Source organism: Sus scrofa, chromosome 14, assembly GCF_000003025.6.
Source record: "Sus scrofa isolate TJ Tabasco breed Duroc chromosome 14, Sscrofa11.1, whole genome shotgun sequence".
NCBI lineage: Eukaryota > Metazoa > Chordata > Mammalia > Artiodactyla > Suidae > Sus > Sus scrofa.
This window is the reverse complement of record NC_010456.5, coordinates 34,963,055-34,988,890: the sequence shown is the minus strand read 5'-3', so window position 1 is coordinate 34,988,890 and position 25,836 is coordinate 34,963,055. Positions and strand designations below refer to the sequence as shown.

At 46.3% G+C, this 25,836-nt stretch overlaps 1 protein-coding gene across 4 annotated transcripts in view; it reads right to left on the bottom strand.

Annotated features, from left to right (window-relative positions):
* Positions 1-25,836, bottom strand: part of KSR2 (kinase suppressor of ras 2) — a 414,659-nt gene that overhangs the window by 101,117 nt on the left and 287,706 nt on the right. For all 4 annotated transcript variants that reach the window (XM_005657319.3, XM_021073978.1, XM_021073979.1 and 1 more), the window contains exons 6-7: positions 4,819-4,888; positions 1,793-1,876 (exon numbers count right to left, since the gene is read on the bottom strand). In XM_005657319.3, the coding sequence (XP_005657376.2) occupies positions 1,793-1,876; positions 4,819-4,888 (154 nt within the window). The remainder of the gene's footprint in view (positions 1-1,792; positions 1,877-4,818; positions 4,889-25,836) is intronic.

The window sequence follows — 25,836 nt, the reverse complement described above, 5'->3', positions numbered from 1 at the left end:
TTAAAACGGCTCAGGAAGCCTTCAGCCTTGCTGACTCCTGGCTGGGTCCCTGTCACCTAATTACCTGACTTCAAAGCTTCTGCTCGGCAGGTGTGAGGATGTGAGAGCTGCCGTTTCTCCTCAGAAGGTGGTGCAACTACACCCAGATGAGCTAGGCCCCCCGAGAAGCTGGTGAGCAGGGAAATTCAGACAGAACTTCAGGTTGGACGCCGGGGGCCTGGCTTCATGCATCTCAAAGTCAGGCAGACCAGAAGGCCCCATCCTGGGGACTCACCTGGGTCTCTAAAGGACCAAGGTGGGGATGTGGGCCTCCAAACACTGAGTCTTGGTAGGTGTTGCACCAACCCCCACCCTGTGCCATAGACATCAAGACTCCTTAGGGGCTGGAACTAAATAATCCCCCCCTCCCCATGCCCATTACTCCAGGAGGGAAGAGCGCTCAACCTGAGATGCCCTGGCTGGGGGAGGAGTAAGAACTCCATCAAAGGACAAGTATGGGGTAAGGTCTGAATGAAAGTCCCCAGCCTGGGCCGGACCAGGAAGAACAAGGCTCCAGGGGAAAGAAGGGTTCCTGCTTTCGAACTTAGTGACTCCCATAAAGCTATCAGATGGACACTCATTTGTAAGTAACCTTTAGATACAGCTGAATGGTATTGACTATTTTACAGTGACTGGACCAAAGCGAGTCTTTAATACAAGTTTATAGAAGGAAAGAGGAAGGTCAGATGGAAAGGCATTTAGACAGAGGACTGACCTCTAAGCCTGGCCCTGGGCTACATCCTTCAGGGCTGATCAAGTCAGCGCTCACTGCCACACCGGGCAGGCCTGACGATGACTCCTTCCATGCAGAGGAAAATACTAGCAGCAGAAATGTGAGAGGACATGTCCAAGGTCACCAAGCTAGACAGTGGCAGGATGAGGATGTAAACCCATCTCAGTCTGACTCCAGGGCCCATGCTGGGTATCAGAGTCTCTCCTGCATCCCTATCTGTTGCCAGCCATGACCTGGAATGGGAGTATGGATGCTGGGGGAAGGGGGCAGTGTGCCTGAGTGGTCCTCTCTTCTCACCAGAACTTGACCAACATGATGCCACAGAAAGGGCAGGAGTTAGGGGGTCAGAGTCTAAGTCTTGACAGCTTCTTATTCTGTGTGACCTCGAAACAGGTAACTTAGCCTTGTTGGGACTCAGTTTTCACATCTGTATAATGGGAAGGATCAGAACATCTCACCCCCAGAGAGGCACCACGAGGAGAAAAAATAAAGGGGAAAAGGCCTTTGTAAACTCTTAATTCAGGGATCAGCAAACTATGGCTGAGGGGCCAAAGCTACCCACAGTTTATTTTTGTAAAAAAAGGTTTTACTGGAATAAATAAATTTTGTCATGTGCATCTGTTTATATACTGTCTATAGCCGCTTTTGAGCTACACAGAGGACTTGAGTGGTTGCAACAGGGATCCTATGAACAGAAAAGCCTAAAATATTTTTAATCTGGTCGACCAGAGAAAAAGTTTGCCAAGCCCTGGTTTGAAATGCTATGAAAATGCAAGTTCCCACTGTGCCTCTGCAGACAGCATTATGTGTATCCAGCATCACCCATCAGCTCTGATTCTTATTCCCAAGTGCTCTCCTTGACCCTACAACTTAAGTGTAGAGATTAAGATCTATTTCTGAAAAACAGAGCAAGCAACCTGAGAGCCAAAAAGCCAAAATTCCATAAGCTATTTCAGAGCCCAGGATGGCTCCTGCTGACATCAGGCATGTGAAAACATGCTTTTAGGAACAGCCACTTACTTGCAGTTTTTACATTTGAGGCCAAAAAGCATCCCCTTCCCACAGACTGTGCAGGTCTGAGACATCCAGTACTTCGTGGAAAACCTGTGAGAGAGAGATAAAGAGCGTTCAAGGCCAAGGTGATGGTGACTAATCAGTCTCTAGAAGGATGACCACTGAAAGGATAAGCACATGGATCCTGGATTCCAGCTCCACTTTTTCCAAGATAGGTGACTTTATCCAGTTACTTAAACCATTGGAGCTCCAGTCTCTTCATCTTTAAAGTGGGGATAATAACACCATTGACCTCACAGGTTGTTCAGAGGATTAAACAAGGTCATGCACATCAAGGGTTTCACAGAGTGCCTGGTGAACAGAAAGTGCTCACAGAAGTGGGGTGTGATTATATTATTACCCAAACATTCATAACAGTCATTCAGTCATTCAACAAACATTGCCTGCTGGCCTACTATAGGCCAAGTTCAGCTCTGGGACAGATGGATGGGGCTGGAACTGTCCTCAGGGAACCACAGAGCAAGGTGTCTGTGGCCCCATCATTGACCTGAGCTGATTCCCATCACTGCTAGTTACCTCACCTGAGGAGCTTCAAGAGGGGTGCTGTCACCCCCCCTAAAAAAAACTGAAGACCTCAAATTTTAGCAGCAGAGAAGAGGCCCCTAAAGTGAAAGCCTTTTCAGACCATCAACTCATCTCCCTCCCCAGCCATCACCACCTGCTGCAAACATGAAGCAGTTTGGAGGTTTCTGATACACAGCTAAGAACCAGTCGGAACAGAGGTGTATTTGATTAACTTCTGGGGCTCCCTGCTGCTGCCAGGGTCCTTTTTCCCCCACATGATACCAGGCAGCAGCAGGGCTGGGCCCAAGAAAAGTATTGAAGGTTGCCAGGTCAGAGTTAATTTTCATTTTCAATTTCTGTTGCCTTCAGCAGTTGTATCTAATCTCCACGGCCTCACAGTGTCAAAATGAAAATCGGAAGTGATTATGTAACTTAGTGCTTGAGAATTGTGAGGGCAAGCCTGCATCCCTCTGCTGTACCATCTCGCCTGATTTGGGTCAGTCACTCTCCAAACAGAATGAGCTGCAGCCCAAAGCCTCCCTGTCTAAGCAAATAGCAATATTCTGAACAGAGACTCTTGTGACCAAGAAAACTCCCTTTCCACTTTTGTACTGAAGGCTGGTTGAGTCCCTTTTTGCCCGATCTTTGGGGCCAGTAAGTTTGGCAGGATCTATTTTGCAGGATTTGGCAGCTCTGGGGAATGTCAAATGGGCTCATGTTCCACTCACATGGGAACTGAGAGAGTATAAGTGGCAGGTGGGAGTTCCTTCTCCTTTCCAGCCCTCTCCCATCCCTTGGATCAGCAACCCCTCTACCCAAGCTGTGGCTGAGGTGACTCTGAGGACAGTGGATGGTATGGGATTTTAATTTCATTTTTTCCCCAAGGCTGGGATGAGTCTTAAGTCTCTTGGTCTTGGCGCGGATCCCACAGAGAAACACAGGGTGAGACTGAAAAGTAACAGGACATCCCAAGTGCCAGTTCCTCTAAGAAAATGTTCTTGATGCCCAAGATCATCAGATCATTTTCCTCTTCTTGGCATCAGTATTTGAATCTGAGGTACCACCAGGTCTAACATTAGGGTGCTAGAGTCTAGCAGTGGGGCTGAGCCAGGGGTGTGGCCAATCAAAGGGTGGAACTAAGTCCAGGGGTGGAGCTGGGCCAAGGCATGGAGTTGAGCGAGGAAGCTGTATAAAGGGAAACCCAAAAAAGGCTTCCTTTTGATGCCTTTCTCTCTGCATCTCACCGCCTGACTACTGACGTGTCTGTCGTGTATTTGTCACGCCTTCCTCCACCGTTTTCTCATTTGAGTCTTAAAAACCATCTTGTCAACATATTTCTTTCCAAAAGTGTTGACGAGACGTCATTCCTGGAGAGTATGCTCATTCCTGCCTGGCCCAGGGTTATGGTGACAAGATATGTCTGCCCCTGCTATCGCCATTCCACCCGCCCCCCCAGCCCCAGCCCTGATTCCTCTGTACTGTCACAGTCTGTTAACTGTCTGTCTTTCCACTAGACTGTGAGTTACCCGAAGGTGAAAGCCTTACGTGGAGCTCATTGCAGCAGCCCTGGTACAGATGTTCCCTTGAAATACCCGTGGAAAGAAATCATGAATGAGTGAACTCTCTGCTGGTCATAGAGGCCTCAGTGCAAGTAAGCTCTCAGCAGCGATGTCAGAAGAACACAAAGTGCTGGGATTAATGAGCTCGTAGGTCTATCACTTCGTCACTCAGGGCCTCAGTTTCCCTATCCCTTAAATGGACGGGCCCACACTTGTGCTACTTAAAGCACTGAGTCTGTGAACAGATCGTGGGGATGATGAGATAAAACGTAGAAAGTTAATTTCGTTTAAGGGATGACTTAGCAGATAGAGACTTCCTTTCTGAAAAGGGCAAGCGTGCCCTTGGAGAGGCTGACCCATGCACCCAACAGGGCTGGATCCCTGGACTGACCTACACTCCAGCAGAAAGTGAGCATCTCTGAATTCAGCCCACAATCTTGTCTTCTGGGTGAGGAGACCCAAAATTAGGATGAGCATCTGTCTTAATATTAATACCACTTACTGACTGGTTATTACGTACCAGGCCCCTTGCTTATTTAGCACTTCAATATATTGTCTCATTTAATCCTCACGACCATCCTATGAGGAGGCGGAATTATCTGATGAGAAAATGGAGCCTCAGAGAGGTTAAGTAACTTCCTCAAAGCTGCAAAGCTTTACTAGCTGGGATTGGAATACACGTCAGTCTGACTTCAAAGCCTGGGCTTTTAACCACAAGGTGCTAATTTTCTGAGAGCCAGGTTAACAAGAAGCAGACATCTCAGTCCCTTGCCACACTCAGGCTCAGCTTAGCAGAGGAGAGTATGGTGATATAGGAACTGCCCAGGTTTTCCCCATACGGGGTCCAGAGCCCCTCAACCCTCATCATGCTGGGAGGTGGCCCCCAGTGCACACAGGGATCCAGCCTACCTGTGCTTGATGGAGTTGCCGAGGTCTCTGCGAGGGATTTGCGGGGACCAGCGTGGCACTGACAGTGTGTCTGCAGGGAGAGAAGAGAGGAGGAGAAGGTTCCATTACACAGAGAATTAGAGGCGGGGGTGGGCTCCCATCAAGCCCCAAGAGGCTTGCCGGCCTCAGGAAGACATTGACCGCCATCACTTGTTAAACCAAAGCCAAGTGGAACACGGGTTTAGCCTGTACTGCCTTAACTCACGCAAGGTCCCCTGGGTGAGGCTTTCAGACAGTGCCTGAAAAGAAACCAGCTGTGGGAAGAATAAAACTGAGCATGGCTCCCAACTACTGAGTGCTTACTATGTGCAGGCAGGTGCTACGTGATCCACAGGCCTTAGCTCATTATATTCTCAAAACATCGCCAAGATTTGGAGTTGTTAGCATCCCACCTTACAGATGAGGAAACGGAGGCCTGGAGAGGAGAAGTCATTTGCTCAAGGTCATACAACTTGGAGACCACAGAGCAGCTGTGTAACCTAGGGACCTAGGACACGTTCCTATGTTCACCCAGTTCCAACACAGCAGATTCCAAATGCCAGTCACAGAAGTCCCACTTTCTTCATTTTTGTCATGTTCCTGTACAACCCATAAAACTATCTATTTAATGTTTTAAGGGGAATTATTTTTTGTTTGTTTCAACACATTTATTGTCAAAGCAAACTCTATATGGAAAACCAATATCACTTTCTGTATAAGTAATCAAAATATGCCTAACCATGGACCACCTAAACTCATGCTAGAATAAGTGGGTAGATGGATGGATGAATGGGTGGGTGGGTGGGTGGATGAGTGGAGGGATGGAGAAATGGATTGGTAGGTGGGTGGATGGATGGATGGATGTTAAGATAGGTAGGTAGATGGACAAATAAATCAGTAGATGGACAGATGAGGTGAGTGGATGGCTGGGTGGGTGGATGGATGGATGAGTGGATGGATGGATGGGTAAACTGATGGGTGAATGGGAATGTGGAAGAAACAATAAATCGCACAGACTTCACACGGGATGCCTGTCCCCATCTGTTTTTTTTTTTTCTTTCATGACTTAGGCTACATGCCAGTGACCTACACTGTCACTCTGCCACTGACTGAGTTCCAAGACTTCTTCCACAGCCTCTGGGCACCAGCCCCCCACCTTCACTCCACTGCTTCGTTGCCCACATCCCCCTCCTCGCAGCCCTCGAAGGCCCCAGAGAGGTGTGAAACAACAGCAGAAATGAACCCGTGCTGCCTGTGAAATCTCCACCAGCAAGGGGAGAGAAGAAGGGAAGTGGCCGAGCCCCACGCCAGCTCTCATTTCTCAGGCCAGATGGATGGAGCCAGCTCTGCGTTCTCAGGGCTGCAAATGCATGCCTCATTTTTCACGGCAATTGTTATGGAGTGGCGCACTCATCGGGGAGCTAGGCATGTCTGAACCAATCAGGGAGCGCTTAACCCTAACCCATTCACTCCTCTCTTCTGTCTAATGACACTGTCGGCAGCCATCTGAAAGCTGTTTCCAGCAACCCCAATTCTGCCCTTGTAAAGCTGGGACCATTTCCGGGAGAGCTAATGATTTCCCAAACCCCAAAGGGCAGAGAAAACCCAAGTGGGAGACAGAGTGATAAATCATCAGCATTATAGCCAGTGGAATTTCTTCGAGTTTAACTAAAAACTAAATGTCATCAAGTCCAAGCCCATTTTATTACTTGTTTCAGCTACTGAGAGAAACAAAAAAGAAAAGAAAGAAAAGCAATTTAAAAAGAGAGAGAGAGAGAGAACAGAGGACTGAAGTCAGATTTGGGAGGAAGGCTGCTACGTGCTAATGCCTTGAAATGTTTTCTCCAGTGCCAGGGATTGGGAGAGGGGGCCTGGCTGTGCTGAGGAAGGGTTAGCTCAGATACACAGCATCCTCATGGGGACTCTACAAACTAGGAGAGCTCCTGTCTAGAAAGGAGTGTTGAGAAGGATTCTGAGGCTCAATAGAAAAAAGCATTGAGATTGATTAGCAATGTCAGCCGTGGGTGGAGAATAAGGTGTACCAACAAGTCTGCATGTATTTGCCACTTCCGACAAGGACAGGGACCATGTCTTCATCTTTGCATCACTGCCTCACAGCACAGCAAGCACCTGGGATAAAGTAAGAATGTAATACATGTTTGCTGAATCCAAGAGTATTATACTAGAAACAGCAAATTTACTGATCACTCACTATGTAGTAGGCATTATTCTGTAAGCTTACAGCCAGAAGCCATGACTCTCTGAAGTAGGTGCTTTCCTTCCCACTGCACAAAGGAAGACACAGGAGTTCAGAGAGGTGCAGTGACTTGCCAAAGGTCACACACCCAGGCACTGGTAGAACCTCAGGAGTAACTGCAATTATTCTTTGAGTCTTCCAAAACCCCCTACATTTGCATTTTCAATTGGGGGCCCTTTTGCCCCAGGGAACATGTGTCATTGTTTGGAGAAACTGCCAAATACTTGGGCTGAGGGGGAGCACTGGCATCTAATGGGCAGAGACCAGGGATGCTGCTCAACCTCCTGTAATACACAAGACAGACCCCTACATCTAAGAACCAACAGACTGAGGTTGAGAAACCCTGATGGAGATGTTTTTCACTTCTCTGACCGTCTCCATAGCCCCATCCCTCCCCCCCGCCAAAACTTGAGAAGGTACTTCTAAAGCTCAACTCAGCAGAGAACAAATCCTCTTTTATTATAAGCACATCTCACTGTTAGATTCATATCCTAGTTATTCTGTTATTCTCAATTACAGCACCTTCTCCAAAAAGTAGATGTAATTAAGTTTCGTAGTTTGGTTTCACCCCCCAATATCTGGTTGAAGGGGCGAATTCTGTCAATTATGCTCAGCAGCCGCAGCATCATTAGTCTCAAGCAGTAATAACCTCCACATGGCTTCATCCGTGGGTGTGCAGAACTGAACTCTGAGATCCTCTCTTTACTTGCTTCGTTTGGATTTCATTAAACTTGCCAATGCAAGCCTCAAAGCAAAGGAAAACTGTTTAAAGGGGAAAATCTATGAGAATTCAGGCCTTATCATAACAGAGAAGGCAAACAGCATTTATAGCAATTAAACTGATATAGAAACTCCTGTTTAACAATCAGAGTGCCTATTAAGATGTCTCCATAGCTGAACAAAAGCTGCTTTGCTACTCTAATTTTCTGATAACAAGTCACACAGACAACGGAGGCAGAATTGTGACCATCCCTGGTGCCTCTGTCCCAGGAGCAGAATAACAGACATTTCTTCCCAGATATTTTCACTTGTAGTGCAGGGCGAGGGAAAGCGCTGGAGGGAAGGAGGGCTTTCCTTCCCTCTCCCTCTCAAAAGTACCAGGAAGCTTGGCTTTTGAAAGCACCTTGGTAGCCAGATAGACAAACAGAAGCCGCGCTAGAAGGAAGTCACAGTAATAACGTGTCACATTAGGTAGAGCTTTGAAATGAAAAACTCAGGCTCTGACCTGGTGAATTTGAACTCAGGCTAGCAGAGGACTCAGGCACAGGGAAAACACATGGAACCACTTAACGCAGAAACATCACATAAAAATGAGTGTTACTATGTGCCAAGCACTGTTGCCAAATAAGCCCTTTACATATATTATCTCATTTCTTTTTCTCCTTTTTTGTCTCTCTCTTTTTTTTTCCAAGACAGCACCTGCGGCTTATGGAAGTTCCCAGGACAGGGGCGAATCAGAGCTGTAGCTGCCAGCCTACACCACAGCCACAGCAACACCAGATTGGAGCCACGTCTGTGACCTACACCACAGCTCACAGCAATGCCGGAATCCTTAACCCACTGAGCAAGGCCAGGGATCAAACCTACATCCTCATGGGTACTAGTCAGGTTCATTACCGCGGAGGCACAATGACAACTCTTTTGCTTTTCATTTTGGCTGCCCAGCAGCATCTGGAGCTCCCAAGCCAGGGATCAGGCCTGAGCTGCAGTCTCGACCTAAGCCGCAGCTACAGCACTGATGGATCTTTAACCCGCTTTGCTGGGCCAGAAATCAAACCCGAGTCCCAGTGCTCCCAAGACACTGCTGATCCTGTTGCACCACATCGGGAGCTCCCAGTATCTCATTTAATCCATATAACACATGTATGCGCCCTACAGCCTCCAGAAGGAACCAGCCCTGCAGACACCTTAACTTTAGCCCTGAGACTGGTTTTGGACTCCTGACCTTCAGAACTGTGTTCTTGTCAGTCACTAAATTTTGGCAATTTGTTACAGTAGCCATAGGAAACGGATACAGCGCTACCCCTTGCCAGGTATGGAACTGGGGGTGGGTGTGGTGAAATGGATAATCAAGTGTTCTGCACTCAGAGTCTACAGAGGAGTCATAATTTGATCCATTCCATGAAGGAAATCAAACAGGACTTTGAGATTTGTGTTAAGGCAATGGGAACCATGAAGTACACTAGAATACAAGCAGAATGCTGTGCAGGGTCTTACACATTTAAGAGCTCCCTCTGGCGGCTTAGAGGAGAATAGCCTGCCAGGCTCTGGCAAGAACAGGAGGGCCCCATCCCCACCCCCTCTAACTCTCCACCCCTGCTTCAGTCCTACCCTTACAAGGCCATTCATCTCCCAGGCCAGGCCCTTCCACTTGAGCTGTCATGTCATGATACCACCTGCAGCCCTCAATAAAAATTTCATACCCCAGAGTAATGAGCCCAATGCCTGGCAAAACAGCAATGTATAGTCTTATTTCTGGTTCGTACCCCAAAGGGGGATATGCCTTTTGGAGCCGAGTGTCTTCATTTAATCCAAACAACCCTATGAGGTTGTATCCCTAGTATAGAAATAAGGAAAGTGAGAATAATTAATAATCCAAAGTCCTATTGCTAGTCTTTGGTGGACTTGAGAGTTGACCTCAGTTTCCTATGAAACTAAAGCCTAGCTTTTCAACCTACCTCATACTGCCTTCCTATACTATGTCTCCTTCTGATACAGGTGTAAAAATTATTGTTCAAATCTTGCAGTCCGAGAGTTGGAAAGGACCACAGGAAACTGTCTATTGCAGTCTGAGTCCTTAAACTCTCTTGAAGAGAAAAGGAGCTAATCTATCCTTAAATGTTTCCATGGAGATAAAGACCGCTGAGCACATAATACTATTAATAATAACAGCTAACATTTATTGAGTATCTACTATATGGCAGGGCTCAGATTAAATGCTTCGGATGTATTATTTCATCTAATCTCCTAACTCTATTTTAGGCGGGGGAGCTGGGGTTTGAGCTAAGACGGTCCAGCCTCAGAACTCATCCTTAGAAATGCCACCAGTAAAATGGAAGGTACAAACTGCCCTTCAGCTTCCAGCCCAGGGACAGGACAGACTGAGAACTTAACAATGGTGCTGCATTATTCAAAGCAAGTAGCAAGTTCTTTAGCAAGATTCCGGCAATTAATAAAACTTAGAGCATTCAACTTTTCTTTGGGGGCCATAGGCCAGTCACTAGCTAAAATCCCACTGATTCATCCAAGGTGCCAACCAATCCTTGACGAAAGCTCTTCATGCTATTATTCACATAGCAGGGAACATCTCTATTTGTTTTAATATCCAATTCAAATACATCAGATCTAAAAGTCTTTGAATCATGGGCTAGCTCTAAAGGTTACAGCTCCACGGTGTTTCAAAGCCAAATTCAGTTTCTCTGTGTAGATGGGCATAATTTTCTCCCTGAGACAACTACCACCCATTTCTTAACATCCAAATTTCATCATTGGAGGTCTTGATGAAAAACTTCATCCAAGGCGTCCAGGGAACCACTTAGCATTGGCGAGTATGCAGCTGAGAGTGAGCCTGGGGGCTATGTCTTGGGGGAAGAAATAAAGCAAAAAAGATTAATGGTGATAAAGAGACGCTAGGGGTGAGCAAAAGTTGTGCTGCTCACTCTTTATTGTTTTTGTTTGTTTTTTGTGGCTGCCCCTGTGGCATGTGAATGTTTCCAGGGCCAGGGATCGAATCTGCATCCTCATGGACACTATTTTGAATTTTAACCCACTGAGCCACAATGGAAACTCCCTGTGCTGCTTACTCTTGATGGAACAGACCACTCAGAGATTCTTAAGGATCCCGATGACATTGAGGCAAAACAAAGAGCAATGGTGGGAGTTCCCATCGTGGCACAGCAGAAATGAATCTGACTAGGAACCATGAGGTTGCAGGTTCAATCTCTGGCCTCAATCAGTGGGTTAAGGATCTGGCATTGCCATGACCTGTGGTGTAGGTCGCAGACGTGTCTCAGTTCTGGTGTTGCTGTGGCTGTGGTATAGGCCAGCAGCTGTAGCTCCAATTAGACCCCTAGCCTGGGAACATCCATATGCCGTGGGTGCGGCCCTAAAAAGACAAAAGACAAAAGACAAAAAAAAAAAAAAAAAAGAGAGCAATGGTAAAGCTACCTGCCTAGAAATACGAAGACTGCAGAATGGAGGTATCAAGGTCAAACCAATCGGCATGGACGTGGGGTTTAAACCAGCCACAAGGCCTTGAGTATAGACATCCTTTGGAGACAGAGTAGCATACTTCATTTCTGAATGGGAAGAGCCTCCAGCTTATCAAGTTGCCCAGTGGAGTGTGGGACTTGGAAGTGAGTAGACCTGTGTTCCAACATCAGGTCAGCACTTTTACCTCTCAGAGCCTCAGTTTTGTCTCCTATAAAAAAAGGGGGGTCATAATATCTCCCTCATAGAATTGTTAGGAGGATGAAGTGGAACAAAATAATTGGAACAGGTTCTCAGCCGAGCACCTGACATATTATGGTTATTCTTGTTTTTGTCATTGTCATCATTACTCTGCCTCTACAATTAACACATCAATTAGAACCTGACAAAGCTCTCCATGGACTATGGTTTAGAGCAGGGGTTGGGTAACTATGATGCCTCAGGCCAAATACAGCCAATCATCTACTTTTGTAAAGCAAGTGTGATTGGCGTGCAGCCACATCCACTCATTTACATATTGTCTGTGACTTCTTCTGAACTGTAACAGCAGAGTCTGAGTAATTGTGACAGAGACAATATAGTCCACAAAGCCAAAGGTAATTATTACCTGGCCTTCTATAGAAAAAGTGTGTCAATGTCTGATTAACAGTTGTGTAACTCATTTCTCCAGCTGATAAGCAGAAAGATTTTTTTTCTTTTTCTTTTCCCCCGTTTTATTGAGGTATAATTGATAAATTGTAAGGTGTTTCACGTATACAACATGATGGTTTGATATGCATACACACTATGAAAGATTTTTTTTCTTTGAAGCCAGAAGATTTGGGCTGTAGACCCATTTCTGTCACTGATATGGTGGGAATTCTTGGACAAATGGTCTGCATTCTCCAAGCCAAAGTGTGCATGACCATGTGGGCTCACCCATCCCTGCTCACCTAAATCCTAATAGCCCATGGGGTGTGTTGTTCCATTGCCCATTTTACAGAAGAGAAGAACCATGCAGAGTAGGACCAGTAAGCGGTCCAGCCAAGGTTCTAACCTATCCCTGTCTCACCCCAAGCCTGTTTTCTTTCTAGCCCTCACTGTCTCCTGGTAGAATAATCCGTGATGAGGCAATGTCTCTGATGACATGCCACTGCTGAAATCCACATCAGCTCATGAAGACAGAGGCAAAGGAAAATTAACTCTCTCCTCTCACTGCTTCTGCCTGGGCTAATTAATACAATTATCCAGTTGTCACTTTACCAAAGCAGAGAGAAGACCTTGAGGATGTGTAAGTTACAGCAGGAGAGGTGGTGGTGCTGGTCATGGCCGAGGAGAATAAAGTGCTCTCCTGAGTATGACTCCCGGGAGAAGCCTACCTTGGTAGGGCAGGTGAGTAGTGAGGGCACTGAGCAAACGGCAGCACAGAGATGGCTGCTATGTGGGGTAGGAGGCAGAAAAGAACAGAGGATGTGAGGGGCAGACATCACAGTAAGTTACAACCAAAGTTCTCCCCATCACCTGTTCCTCCTGGCCAAAGGTCTGGTTAAAAAATATATACATTTTAAGGCTGCACCCACGGCATATGGAAGTTCCTGGGCCAGGGATTGAATCCAAGCCACAGCCTGTATCCTTTAACCCACTGCTGGGGATCAAACCCAGACCTCTGCAGCAATCCGACCTGCTGCAGTTGGATTCTTAACCCACTGTACCACAATGGGAACTCCTAAATTTTTTTTTTTTTTAATGGTGAAGCCCAACTGGAATTACCTTCAGGGTCTAGTGAGAAAGCCAGATGTATTTATTCCAACATCTCCCTTCCAAATCATGCTCTTCTTTTTAAAAGACCATCACCCCTTGCATTTGAGTTGTGGCAGCTACCTGCTGAGCAGGGACACCCCCCCGCCGCCCTCCCCTCCCCCTGGCTCCCAATTGCCCAGAAATCACACATTTGGACAGTGATAACATCACGCTCCCTCCCAGCAAGAGAGTGGAGCCTGGAGTCATCACCTGTGATTTACTGCAGCCCCCTCTGATGGCCTCAATTAAATTTCATTGCAGGTGAAGAAAGAGAAGATGGCTGAGGCATTTAATTACAGTTTATAATGCGCTCACTGTTGAATTTATTAAAGTGTATCAGGGATTTTTAACCTCATAACCAAACAATGGGACAGCCGGGTGCCACGTGAGTAATTATCTTCCTCATGGGGATGATAGGTGGAAAATCTAGGATGTTAACAGTAGGTCCGGTCTGCGTGCAGGCGGTGTGGGGGTGGGGAGGTGGGGCTGACGGGGCGCAGTGACAAGAAAAGTGAAGAAATCAGCCTCTCATTCCACGAGACACAACCCCACAGATTGGAGCAGGAAGTGGTGCTAACTAGCCATCCTCTCTCAATTCTAAAAATGAGACATATTAGAAAACCCATCTTCCCTCCCCCTCCCAGTGTCCCTACCCACAACCTTCCCCTCTGAGTCCCCCTTGATATAATTTTGCTGCTACAGTCTAGAAAGAGAGGGGTCATCTTCTTGAAACGTCTAAATCAGTTTCTATAATAAGATAATAAAATTAAAATACAAAGAAAAGGGGGGGGAATAAAACATTATCGAGGAGTCCAGAAGACTCTCATTAGGATAATGGACCCATGTTGGTTTATTTGGGAAGCACTCAGGAAATAAATTATCAATCAGGAAATACATGTGATGCTTCTGGAGTTAAAGGGGGAGGGGGTAGATTCCTTAAATATAATCCTGAAGGCAGCCTTGGTAGATCCAGAATCATTATCTCCAGGACCTTTGTTACAGCATCAAGTCTACTGAAGCAACCAAGAAAAGTCAGAGGTAGGGGAAGAATATGCCAATTGCAGGCCAAAGAGGAAGAAATGCCTGGTGCCTCTGAGAAAACAGAAGGACAGCACCTGGAGCTAATCCTGGGCTGAAAACTGCCAGGGGCTGCATTGTTTTCCCAGCTTTCCCCCGGTCACAGTCACACCATGGATCTGCTCTTTTGCACCTCCCAACTTCAAAGATACTGTCCTCTCTGTCTAGGACATTCTTTTGCATCCTTCTGCTCCCTACTTCCCTTAGCCTGACTCATGCCAATTCTTCCTCCAAGATCCAGCTCAAGTAGGGCTCCTCCAGGAAGCCCTCCCTGAATCACATGGACGGACACCCTTGCTATGCTCCTCCCATAGAATCCTGTGCTTACCTCTCTGGGCCACTTGCCTCGTTGCATGAGAACCTCTGTTTACACATATGATCTCCCACCACCCACTTGACCGTGAGCTCCTGGACAGTAAAAGCTGCCATTTATTCATCTTTACATGTTGGGTCTCATGCAGAGTTTGGCTGAGAGCTGAGAGGTGAAGGGTTTTTCTTGCTAAGTCTAGCAAAAATAAGTCAATAGCTTAGCCCTCCAAATGGAGGCTTCACTTCTCGATGGCCATGCAGGGCCTGAACTAGTGAGAGGTCCCAGAAGGCAGGTGGCCCATTCTGCCCTGGCCACCCACCCATAAGTCTAGCCCCAGCTCTCAGGCTCCGAGCCGGGGCCAGGATCTTAGCTGGGGTGGCTGGCCAAACAAAGAAGCCCAAAAATGCTCAAAAATGGAACCCACTACTTCTCACCCAAACCTCTCCCCTGTGCTCATCCGTCCAGGGCTCCACAGTTTCCCGAGCCACTGAGGTCAAGACCCCTGGAACATTTTCAACTCCCCCTCTCACCCAAAATGGGTGCCATTGACAGAGTCCCTCCCAAGGGCAGACCTGCCACCTATGTCAATATTCACATTCAGGTCTCTTAGCTGCCTTGTCAGGGAGGTCTAGTATCAATCCCATTATACGGATGAAGAAACTGAGGCTCTGAGAGCTTAAAACAGAGAAATGATCCAAAGAATGGAGTTTAGAGTTAGAAAGACTGGGGTTATTGTCCTGGTTCTGGCCCCCTCACTGGGCAAGTTACTTCACTTCTCTGAGCTGCAGCAAGCTATGCATTGCCCAAGTCATTGGTTCCCCAATTATCCACATGGTGGAATCATCTGACACCTGGGTTCCTCCCAGGTATTGTGATTTAATTCAGGGGTCAGAAAACTACAGTCCATGAGCCAAATCTGGGCCATAGCCTGTTTCGCAAATAAAGATTTATTGGCACATCAACACGTCAGTTATCCACAGGTTCTTTTGTACTAGAAGGACAGAGGTAAATAGCCAGATGGAGACCTGATGGCCCACGAAGCCTAAAATATTTATTATCTGGCTCTTTAATAAAAACTTAGCTGATTCTTGATTTAATCAGAACAGGTGTGCTCTGACTTCGAAAATTTCAAAAGGTCTTCAGGTAAGACTAATGTACAGACAAGTCTGGGGACCACTGGCCTAAGTGCTTCACCTGTATTAGCGCATTGATTCTTTGTAACGTATCTGTTTCATTCCCTCCGGTATCCTCAGCAGCTTGCAGAGATGGGCACAAAGTAAGCATCCCTGCAAATATTTATTGATAAAGGAAAAAATGAATGAATGAACGAACAATTCACCCTGTGAGATAGGTACTAGTGATCCCATTTTGCAAATGGGAGAACTGAGGCTCAGAGGAACGTGTCCTTCTGGGATTTGAACCTAGATCTCCTGGACTGCAGAGCCCCATTTTTGAGTACCATGGTCTCTCTCTTCAGATGCTCAGAAAGGAGGAGAGACTACCAGCAGAGGCGGCAAAGGGGTCTTCTTGTGCACCCTCCCTGGGAGAGAAGCCCTGAGCAAGAGGAAAGGCAGGCTGGAACCCAGAGAAGCCCAGGGACCCAGTTAGCAATGCAGAGCCATCTCAGACCACAGAGACACAGGACCTGTCTCCTTGACCTGAAGGAAAATGCTAATTGGAAGAGGCTGGCTTACTGCGCCCTGCTCAGGCTTAAATGAGGACAAAACAAGAGTTGACAGACAGAGGCCCCGTGCTGCCATCATCGCAAATGTCCCTGTGAAGGGAGGAAAACAGCCAGCCCTGTGCTCCATCAATTTCAATTGTAAATGGTCTCGCATTGAAACAGACCAACAGAAACAGCAGTATCGGTGACAGGCGTGGGATGGGTGGGGGGCAGGGGGCAGTTTGCATTCAGACCACAGGCTGGGATCAGCAAGTCAGACTTGACATCTGGACTCAGAAACGGGCAATAAACGTGTTAATGGATGGCACGTTCCACAATCCAGGCAACACGGAGGCCCCCACCCTCCCCTCTACCTAAGAGGCAGAGGGTCTGGATGGAATTAACTATAGGTGCAGACCTACCCAAACCTGCCTCTGTCCATGTGATGCTCCTGTCCTCTGCTCTTTGGACTTCCTCCTCTCAAAGAGGAGTGATAAAACCCCTCGTCTTGCCAAGTTTCTCTAAGGAACCTGGGCACTGGAATACAAAGCAAGTGCCTGGTACGTAGTAGGTGTGCAATAAAGGTACCTTTCCCCTTGAGCAACCCAGGTGCTTGTCTGTACTTTCCTAAGCGGCCCTTCTCCCCAGTCTTAGAAGATAAAAGAAGGGAGGAGGCTCTTTGTAAAGGGAGGCCACGATGCTCTGGAGAAGCAGCAGTGAGTTATGGAGAGAGCAGAACCGTCTAGGTCCCTCTAACCATTTATCCCCCTCCTATCATCCTGTTCTCAGAGCATGTCCACGGCGCTTGCTTGCCCGGTTGTGATGGATGGGTCTTAAGTTGCTCACACACTACATCATCAATTACTTATATATTTATTGCCTTGAACTGGGTTTATGGATCTTAAATCAGAGTCGTTCAGAGTTGCCTGGGCTGAAATTCTTCCACAATGGAAATGTGGCATTTTTAAAATTATGCAGCCACCCTGTAGTCAATGTTCAGCAAAAGTTAATTGTCCATAGAACAAAGGACTGCTGAGAAGTTCCCCACATAGACTCATTCCATGGAATTTACTGCCTGACTGGACTCAGTTGGGACAGACCAGCTTGCTATGAGAGACCCCAGTCCGACTTTATGAAACCCAAGACACCAGGCATTCCTGCATCTGAACTTCAGGCAATAGATATCCTCCCCCATCACCTCCCTGATGCTCAAAGTGATGTCCACAGAGGGGTCCAGACTGTCTGTGGTTTGCAGACATGGTGGAGACAGCCTTGTAATGGAGCATAGTCCAAGGTCAAGATGGGGCATCCATATTCCAAAGCATCTCTAAAGGGGCTGAGGTGATGGAGATGTGACAGGTCCTGGTCCTAATGCGGCAGCCTTGAATTCGAGGCCATGGAGACAGGGAACCTCTGCTACAATATGGCTATAGTTTCTCGGCAAAAAGTGTTGTCAGTATTGGAGGGGTATAGAGAACCCCAAACACTTGGAAATAAGGAAGTTGACCCTCCAAGAGTGAAACTAGTCCAACCCCAGTGGATCAGAGGACACAGGGACATTAATTTAAAGCAGTGGTTCTCAAGCACCCGGAGACATTTGGCGGGGGGCAGCTGGGGGGGAGGATTCTACTGGCATCTAGTGGGTGGAAACGAGGGATGCTGTTAAACATCCTACAAAGAACAGGTCAGCCCCCAGCACAAAGAATTATCCAGCTCTGAATGGCAATAGTTTTATAGAGTTGAGAATCCCTATCCAAAGAGTCAGGAAGGCACCTAGATCCAGAGCCTGATGCAATCTGATTAATTATTGGACAGATTGAAAGAGGAGTTTAGTCAACCATAAAAAGAGGTAAAGAAAGTCCCAGGGGTAGATTTTGGCTTGACCCAACCCACCCCATCCAGGGGACAGGAGTCTTTGGCATTGGAGCCTATTCCTTCTTCTAGTAACAGCAGCATGGTTTTGCACTGGGAAACAACTTTTCTGGTATCTCAATCCTAGAGGTTCAGGGCAGGCTGGACCTCCCAGTCCTAGGGTAGGGCTTTGACTCAGGCATGGAGAGTCCAAAGCATTCCAAACCCCTTGACCACTGTGATTGGTTCAGGGGTAGGCATGTGTGCAAGATGGGCCAATCAGAGTCCATGAAACACCCTAGACTTTTTTTTTTTTTTTTAAGATATCCTCTGTTCCCTGGAACAGCTATGCTGGTGGGCTGCACACCTGAGTATACCTGTGAGAAGGGCCTGCCTGAAGAGGAAGCCAACACACTAGAAAAGCAGGGTGGAGAGATGCAGAGAAACCAAAAGTGGATACATCATTTGAGCCCCTGGAGCTTCTCTGTTAAATCCTCATTTTTAAAGATTTAAAGCAGTTTTGAGTTGTTTCACTTACAAGCAGAAGAATGCTGACCTTACCCAAGGTCACAGAGACAGACCTTAGAGCAGACTTCTATTATCTCCAGTCCCTGTAGCAACGCTGGATCCAAACATGAGATGGTTAATTACCGTGAAGGTGGTGGCACCCACCATTCAAGGACCATGTACTAGGCATCAGTACTAAACACTTTACAGGTGTTATCTCATTTAATCTGCCCAACAGATTCATGACATCTTCATTATTATTATCTCAAATTCACAGAGAAAGAAAGTATGGTTCAGAGAGGTTGAATAACTTACTCTAGGTCACACAGATAGTCAGTGGTAGGGCTAGGATCCACCCTTCCACCCTTGGGCAGTTTGCCTGTACTCTCAGTTACCTTGCCCAGGAAGAGAAGAGTGTCTCAGCCTGAGGCCTTCAAACATTTCATATACCAAACTCTCCTACTCTCTACTCCACATTTACCAGGAAAACTCCTAATGAAAATCTGGCTTTCAGGAAGGGTGGGCTGCAGAGAGGAAATGGGCTAATCCCATGACCCTTGAGAAAAGCAGTACCTGTGACAGTGAATTCTCATTGTACACTAATAAACAGACATTCTGATTTTATACATCAATCTCGAAAGTCTGGTTAATGTGAATCTGACTCAGAATATGTATTCTGAACTGGGAAAGCAAGACCCAGATTTCTGGGTTCTGATGAATTCTTTCACAGTGGTTCTCAAACTTGAGCATTCATTGTGGCATGATTTATAATATCCGAAATGTGAAGACAACACAAATATCCATCAAGTGATGTACAGATAAACAAAATTAGGTCTATCCAAATAACGGAATGTTATTTGGCCATGAAAAAGAATGAAGTATTTATTCCTGCTACAACATAGATGAGTTTTAAAAATATTATACTAAGCCAAAGAGTCCAGACACAAAAGGTTAAATATTGTATGATTTCATTTATATGAGATGTCCAGGATAGGTAAATACATAGAGTCAAAAAGCTCATTAATGGTTGCCAGGGGCTTGAGGAAGGAGTAACAGGGAGTGACAGCTAATGGATGTGAGGTTTCCTTTTGGGGTGATGGAAGTGTTCTGGAATTAGATAGTGGTGATGGTTGCACAACTCTATGAATCTACTAAAAGCTACTGAATTATTTTAAAAGATAAACTTTAAGGAGTTCCCGTCGTGGCGCAGTGGTTAACAAATCCGACTAGGAACCATGAGGTTGCGGGTTCAGTCCCTGCCCTTGCTCAGTGGGTTAACGATCCGGCGTTGCCCTGAGCTGTGGTGTAGATTGCAGACGCAGCTCGGATCCCGCGTTGCTGTGGCTCTGGCGTAGGCTGGCGGCTACAGCTCCGACTTGACCCCTAGCCTGGGAACCTCCATATGCCGTGGGAGCGGCCCAAGAAATAGCAAAAATACAAAAAAAAAAAAAAGTAAACTTTAAAACGTGAATTATATCTCAATAAAGCTGTTATTAAAAAAAAAAGCTGGAGCATGCATCAGAATCACCAGGACAGCTTATTAAAATGCAGGTTACTAGGCTCTACTGCAAGGGAATCTAATTCAGTTAAATCTGAAAGAGGACCTGAGAATCTGCATTTTAAATAAGTTCTCAGGTGACATGATACTGCTGGTTCAGTCACCTTGCTCTGAGAACCACTGGGTGGTGTATGATGCTCCCCACCTGCCATAAACTTAAGAGCAGCCTTGAGAAACAGCAGTCCCCAGATATCATCCCATGACCAAACCTAGTGCTACGGTTTTTACACTACTGGGTTTCCTGCAAAGGACTTTACAGAATTTCCAAGGACCTTAGACACTGTGTATTACGGACTAAATGTTTGTGTCCCCCGCAAATTCACATGGTGAAAACCTAATCCTCAATGGTATTAGGAGGTGTGACCTTTGGCAGGTGATTAAATCATGAGGGTGAAGCCCTCATGGATGGAATTAAGATTCTAATAGAAGAGATCCTGGAATGTTCCCTTTTGCCTTCTACCATGTGAGGATACAACAAGAAGACAGGCTTCTAGGAATCAAGAAGCCAGTCTCACCAGATGCCCAGTCTGCTGGTGCTTTGATCTTGGACTTCCTGGCCTCCAGAACTATAAGCATTCAATGTTCTGCTGTTGGAGCCATTTTTGTTATAGCAGCCCAAGTGGGCTAAGACATTGTAGTAGGCTAGACAATGGCCCTCAAAGACACATCCTAATGCCTGGAGCCTATGAATGAATGTGACTTTATGTGGCCAAAAGGACTGTAGATGGGATTAAATTAAGGCTCTTGAGATGGGGGGAGGGTTATCCTGGATGATCCAGGTGGGCCCTATATGTAATCACCAGGATCTTAATAGGAGTTCCCATTGAGGCTCAGTGGTAATGAACCCAACTAGTATCCACGAGGATGCAGGTTTGCTCCCTGGCCTTGCTCAGTGGGTTAAGGATCCGACATTGCTGAAAGCTGTGGTACAGGTCATAGAGGAGGCTCAGATCCCACATTGCTGTGGCTGTGGCATAGGCCGGCAGCTGTAGCTCCGATTCGACCCCTGGCCTGGGAACTTCCATATGCTGCACATGAAGCTGTAAAATGAAAAAAAGAAAATAAGATCTTTATAAAAGGGAATCAAGAAAGTCACTGGAAGAAGGTGATGTGACTGTGTTGGGAGAGCTGGGGCAGAAATGGTGATGTGAAGTGGACCATGAGCCAAGGAATGAGGTCCGCCTCTAGATGGTAAAAAGGGCAAGGAAATGGGTCTCCCCTAGATTCACTAGAAGGAACCAGCCCTGCAGACACCCTGCAGACTTTAGGTCCATAAGACTCTTTATGGACCTCTGACCTACCAAACTGTAAAAGAATGTTTATGTGGTTTTGAGCCACTAAACTTAGGACAATTCATTACGACAGCAATCAGAAACTGATATAGGCATGTGCTGCCAATTCATCTTTCGAAGAACAAGTGTCACTGGGCATTTATTAAGCTTCTACTCCATGCTTGGACTTTTAGGTCCAGGATGCTCACAGCAACCGGAAAGATCGGGACCATATCGCATTTTATAGAAGAGAAAACTGCAGATCAGAGAAGTTCAGGAATTTACCAGCACAGCAAGTCAAGGAGGAGTGGGGAGATTTCTTGCTCCTTCCTTTATTTATCGGGAATTTCCCACAAGGAAGAACAAAATCTGTGTATCCACTTAGCAGCCTGAAGCAATGGGGCTGGCATGGTAGCATCTGTGAATAGGATTCAACATGCCATGATTATCAAAATCAAGGGAAACCCTGCCCTGCTCTTTCTGGAATCAAGGAATTTCATCTACCAGGGTCCTAAGAGCAGGCACCACCCAGAGAAACCCAAGGTGTAATCTGGCCTCCAACAGCAATGTTTTAATTTACTTTTCAAATTCTTTGGCCTCTCAGATGGGCACACTGTGGCCCTGATGTGGAATGTTAGCTGTCTGGAATCCAACAGAACTTCAGATGGGACCAAGAGGTAGTGCTGATGGACAACTCAGATTCTGAGGTCAGAGAGGCATCCCTGCCATGTAGGGAGACCTGGGCCCACAGTTGCTTCCCTGGACCTTTCATAAAATGAGCTGCCCTGCAGAAGAACTAGATAGACATCTCTCCAAAGAAGATATACATATGGCCCACAGGCCCATGAAAAGATGCTCAACATTGCTAATTATTAGAGAAATGCAAACCAAAACTACAATGAGGTACCACCTCACACTGGTCAGAACGGCCATCATTAAAAAGTCCACAAAGATGGAGTTCCCTTTGTGGCTCAGTGGTTAATGAACATGACTAGAATCCATGAGGATGCAGGTTTGATCCCTGGCCTCGCTCAGTGGGTTGGGGATGTGGCATTGCTATGGCGTAGGTCACAGATATGGCTCGGATCTGGCATTGCTGTGGCTGGGGTATAGGCCAGCAGCTGTAGCTCCGATTTGACCCCTTGCCTGGGAACCTCCATATGCCCTAAAAATAAATAAATAAATGCAAAAAAGTCCACAAAAAATAAATGCTAGAGAGGGCGTGGAGAAAAGGGAACCCTCCTACACTGTTGGTGGGAATGTACACTGGTGCAGCCACTATGGAAAACAGTAGGGAGGTAGCTCAAAAAACTAAAAGTAGAGTTATGATATGACCTAGAAGAAAAGATACAGCACCCCAATGGCCATAGCAGCACTATTTACAATAGCCAAGACTTGGAAACAACCTAAACGTCCACTGACAGAAAAATGGATAAAGGTGATGTGGTACATATAAATATTAGTCATAGAAAAGAATGAAATAATGCCATTTGCAGCAACAAGGATGCAACCAGAAATTCTCATATTAAGTGAAGTCAGAAAGAGAAAGGCAAATACCACATGATATCACTTATATGTGAAATATAAAATATGACACAAGTGAAACAGAAACAGACTCACAGACATGGAGAACAGACTTCTGTTTTGCCAAGAGGGAGGGATAGGAGGAGGGATGGACTGAGAGTTTGGGGTTAGTAGAAGCAAACTGTTACCTACAGAAAGGATAAACAACAAGGTCCTGCTGTACAGCACTGGAAACTATGTTCAATGTCCCGAGAGAAACCATAATTGAAAAGAATATTTAAAAAGAATGTATATATGCATAGCTGAATCACTTTGACATACAGCAGATATTAACACAATATTGTAAATCAACTGTACGTCAATAAAATAAAAATAAATAAAATGTATATTAAAGAAAAAATGAATTGCCCTAAGTCAGTGGTTCTCAAACTTCATGCATCAGAATCACGTGGAGGGCTTGGTAAGACACTGGTTTCTTGACTAAGAGCTGCTGACTCACTGAGTCTGGGCTGAGGACCAAGAATGTGCATTTCTAACAAGTTCCAGGTGATGTGGATGCTGCTAAGTTTTGGAATTGCACTTTGAGAACGATGCTCTGGATCAGGGTTTCCTGACCTCCACGTGATTGATGTTTGGGGCTGGATAATTCTCTGCGGTGTGGGCCATCCTGTGCATTATAGGATGGTGAGCAGCATCCCTGGCCTCTACCCACTAGCTGACAGCAGCACCCCACTCCCCCAGCTGTGACACATAAAAACATCCCCCCAAACTGTCAAGTGTCCCTGGGAAGTGGGTGCAGAAGGGACACCATTGCCCCTGGTTGAGAATCGCTGCTCTAGGCTAAAGATACTGAGAAAGTACAAGAAGAAGAGAACCACTGAATGGGACCCCCCTGCCCAAACATGCTGGGGCTCTTGACCATGGTCCCAACTATTTATCAAGGGCGTGGGTTGAATGGTCACCGTGGGGCTGGGGATAGGTCACAAGACTGTAATTCCTCTGGGCCTGGTAAGGTCAGTCCTGCAGCCACAGGTTCTACTAGCCACATAAGCTCACTGTCTGCAAAATTTCCCAAAGTTCCCAGAGAAGCCACCTCTCTCAGGTGCAGTGACTCAACCTCATCACTAAGGACAGAATGGCCAACCAGACTAATCACTGAGGAGTGAGCATGAGCCAGCTAAGGCACCCAGTGTTCAAAGATGGTCTGATTGCAGATATCAAAGGGGAAAACATTCACGAAGGGGCCCCAGGTTCTCAATTCTCAAGCTCAGCAAGCCAAACCCTAAGATGCTATTTTCTCAGGTTTTGCAAAAGCCGCATGATTGACAGCCAGTGGGCAAAGGAAGAGGGGCCGAACCCCGGGCTGATGGATGGGTGTGGATGCAATCAGACGCGTTTTCAGAGCCTCTTCACTTGACACCTGCCCTCATTCTCCATGGAGGCGGGCTCTGAATGTGCTCCTGGACCACACCCTCTGTCTCCTCACCCCGCGGTGCCTCTATTCTTGTGGAAAGGAACACAAGCTAATGATGGATTCCTTCAATGTGATCGTCCTCGCTTAAGCACAAAACAAAAGCAGGATTGATGAACTCTGAGGAAGCATATTCACTGGCCTGATCTATGCCTTTCACCTTGGAGCAGGCAGCCAGTCTCAAGCGTGTGTCAACAACTTAGCATCTGTCAATAGGACCTTGATTCTCTAAAGGCTGAAAGGGTTTTCATGGGTGAATGCTTAGAGCCAGCTCAGGGTTTTGGGAGCCTCACTCAAAGCCTCCAGGTGAGTCTTTTTGCATCTGCTAGCTTCTTTCATCCCTAGCTCTCACCCTTGAGTGAGGGGAGGCAAAAGACCTTCTCCACGTGCGTAAGAACTGGAGATTAAAGGTGTGGGGGCTGTGAGGAGGGGGCACTCCTGTATGGTGGAAAGAGCAAGGTCCCACTTCCTGAGTTTACATCTCAGCTTTGCCGCTGGCCAAGGCATTTATCCTCTTGGAGACTGTTCACTTACTTAACCTGCAAAATGAAAATTTAAACAGCAACCCTGCAAGGTGGCCGTCAGATTCAATAAGACTCTGGAGTCATGCTGCCTAGCTTGGCATCCTGGCCCTGCTACTCGTCAGCTGTAAAACTTCTGGCAAGTTCTTGCTTAATCTCTTTGTGCCTCATTGGTTCCTCAGAGGATTAATCAAGTGCTTAGAATAGTGCCCAGCACTTAGAAGGTGCTTAATTCATACTTAGTCAAATATTTAGTTAATATTTTTCTGCTGACTTCCACTCAGAGTACTTCTAACAAGGCATGAATAGTCTGTGCTCACTCATTCAGAATCAAAGGTACTGGGGGGTGCCTGAGGTACTGGATTCAACAGAGCTCCCCCCCGCCAAATTCGTGTCTACCCAGAATCTCAGAATGTGACCCTGGAAACAGGGTCCTTGCAGGTGTAACCAAGTTAAGATGAGGTCATGAGGGTTAGCGTGGGTGCTCATCTGATGGTTTATAAGAAGAGGAGATACACTGTTGGTGGGAATGTAAGTTGGTACGACCACTATGAAAAACAGTATGGAGCATCCTCAAAAACTAAAAACATAACTACCATATGATCCAGCAATCCCAATTCTGGGCGTCTCTCTGGAGAAAACCATGACTCAAAAAGATACATGTATCCTAATGTTCATTGCAACACTATATACAACAGCCAAGACATGGAAGAAACCTAAGAGTGCACCAACAGAGGAATGGATAAAGAAGATGTGGTGCATATACACAATGGAATATTACTCAGCCATACAAAAGAATGAAATAATGCCATTTGCAGCAACATGGATGGATCTAGAAACTATCCTACTAAGTGAAGTTAGTCAGACAGTTAATGACAAACATCATATGATATCACTTATACATGGAATCAAAAAAAGGATACAAATGAACTTATTTACAGGTCAGAAATAGACTCACAGACTTTGAAAAACTTATGGTTACCAAAGGGGACAAGTACGGTT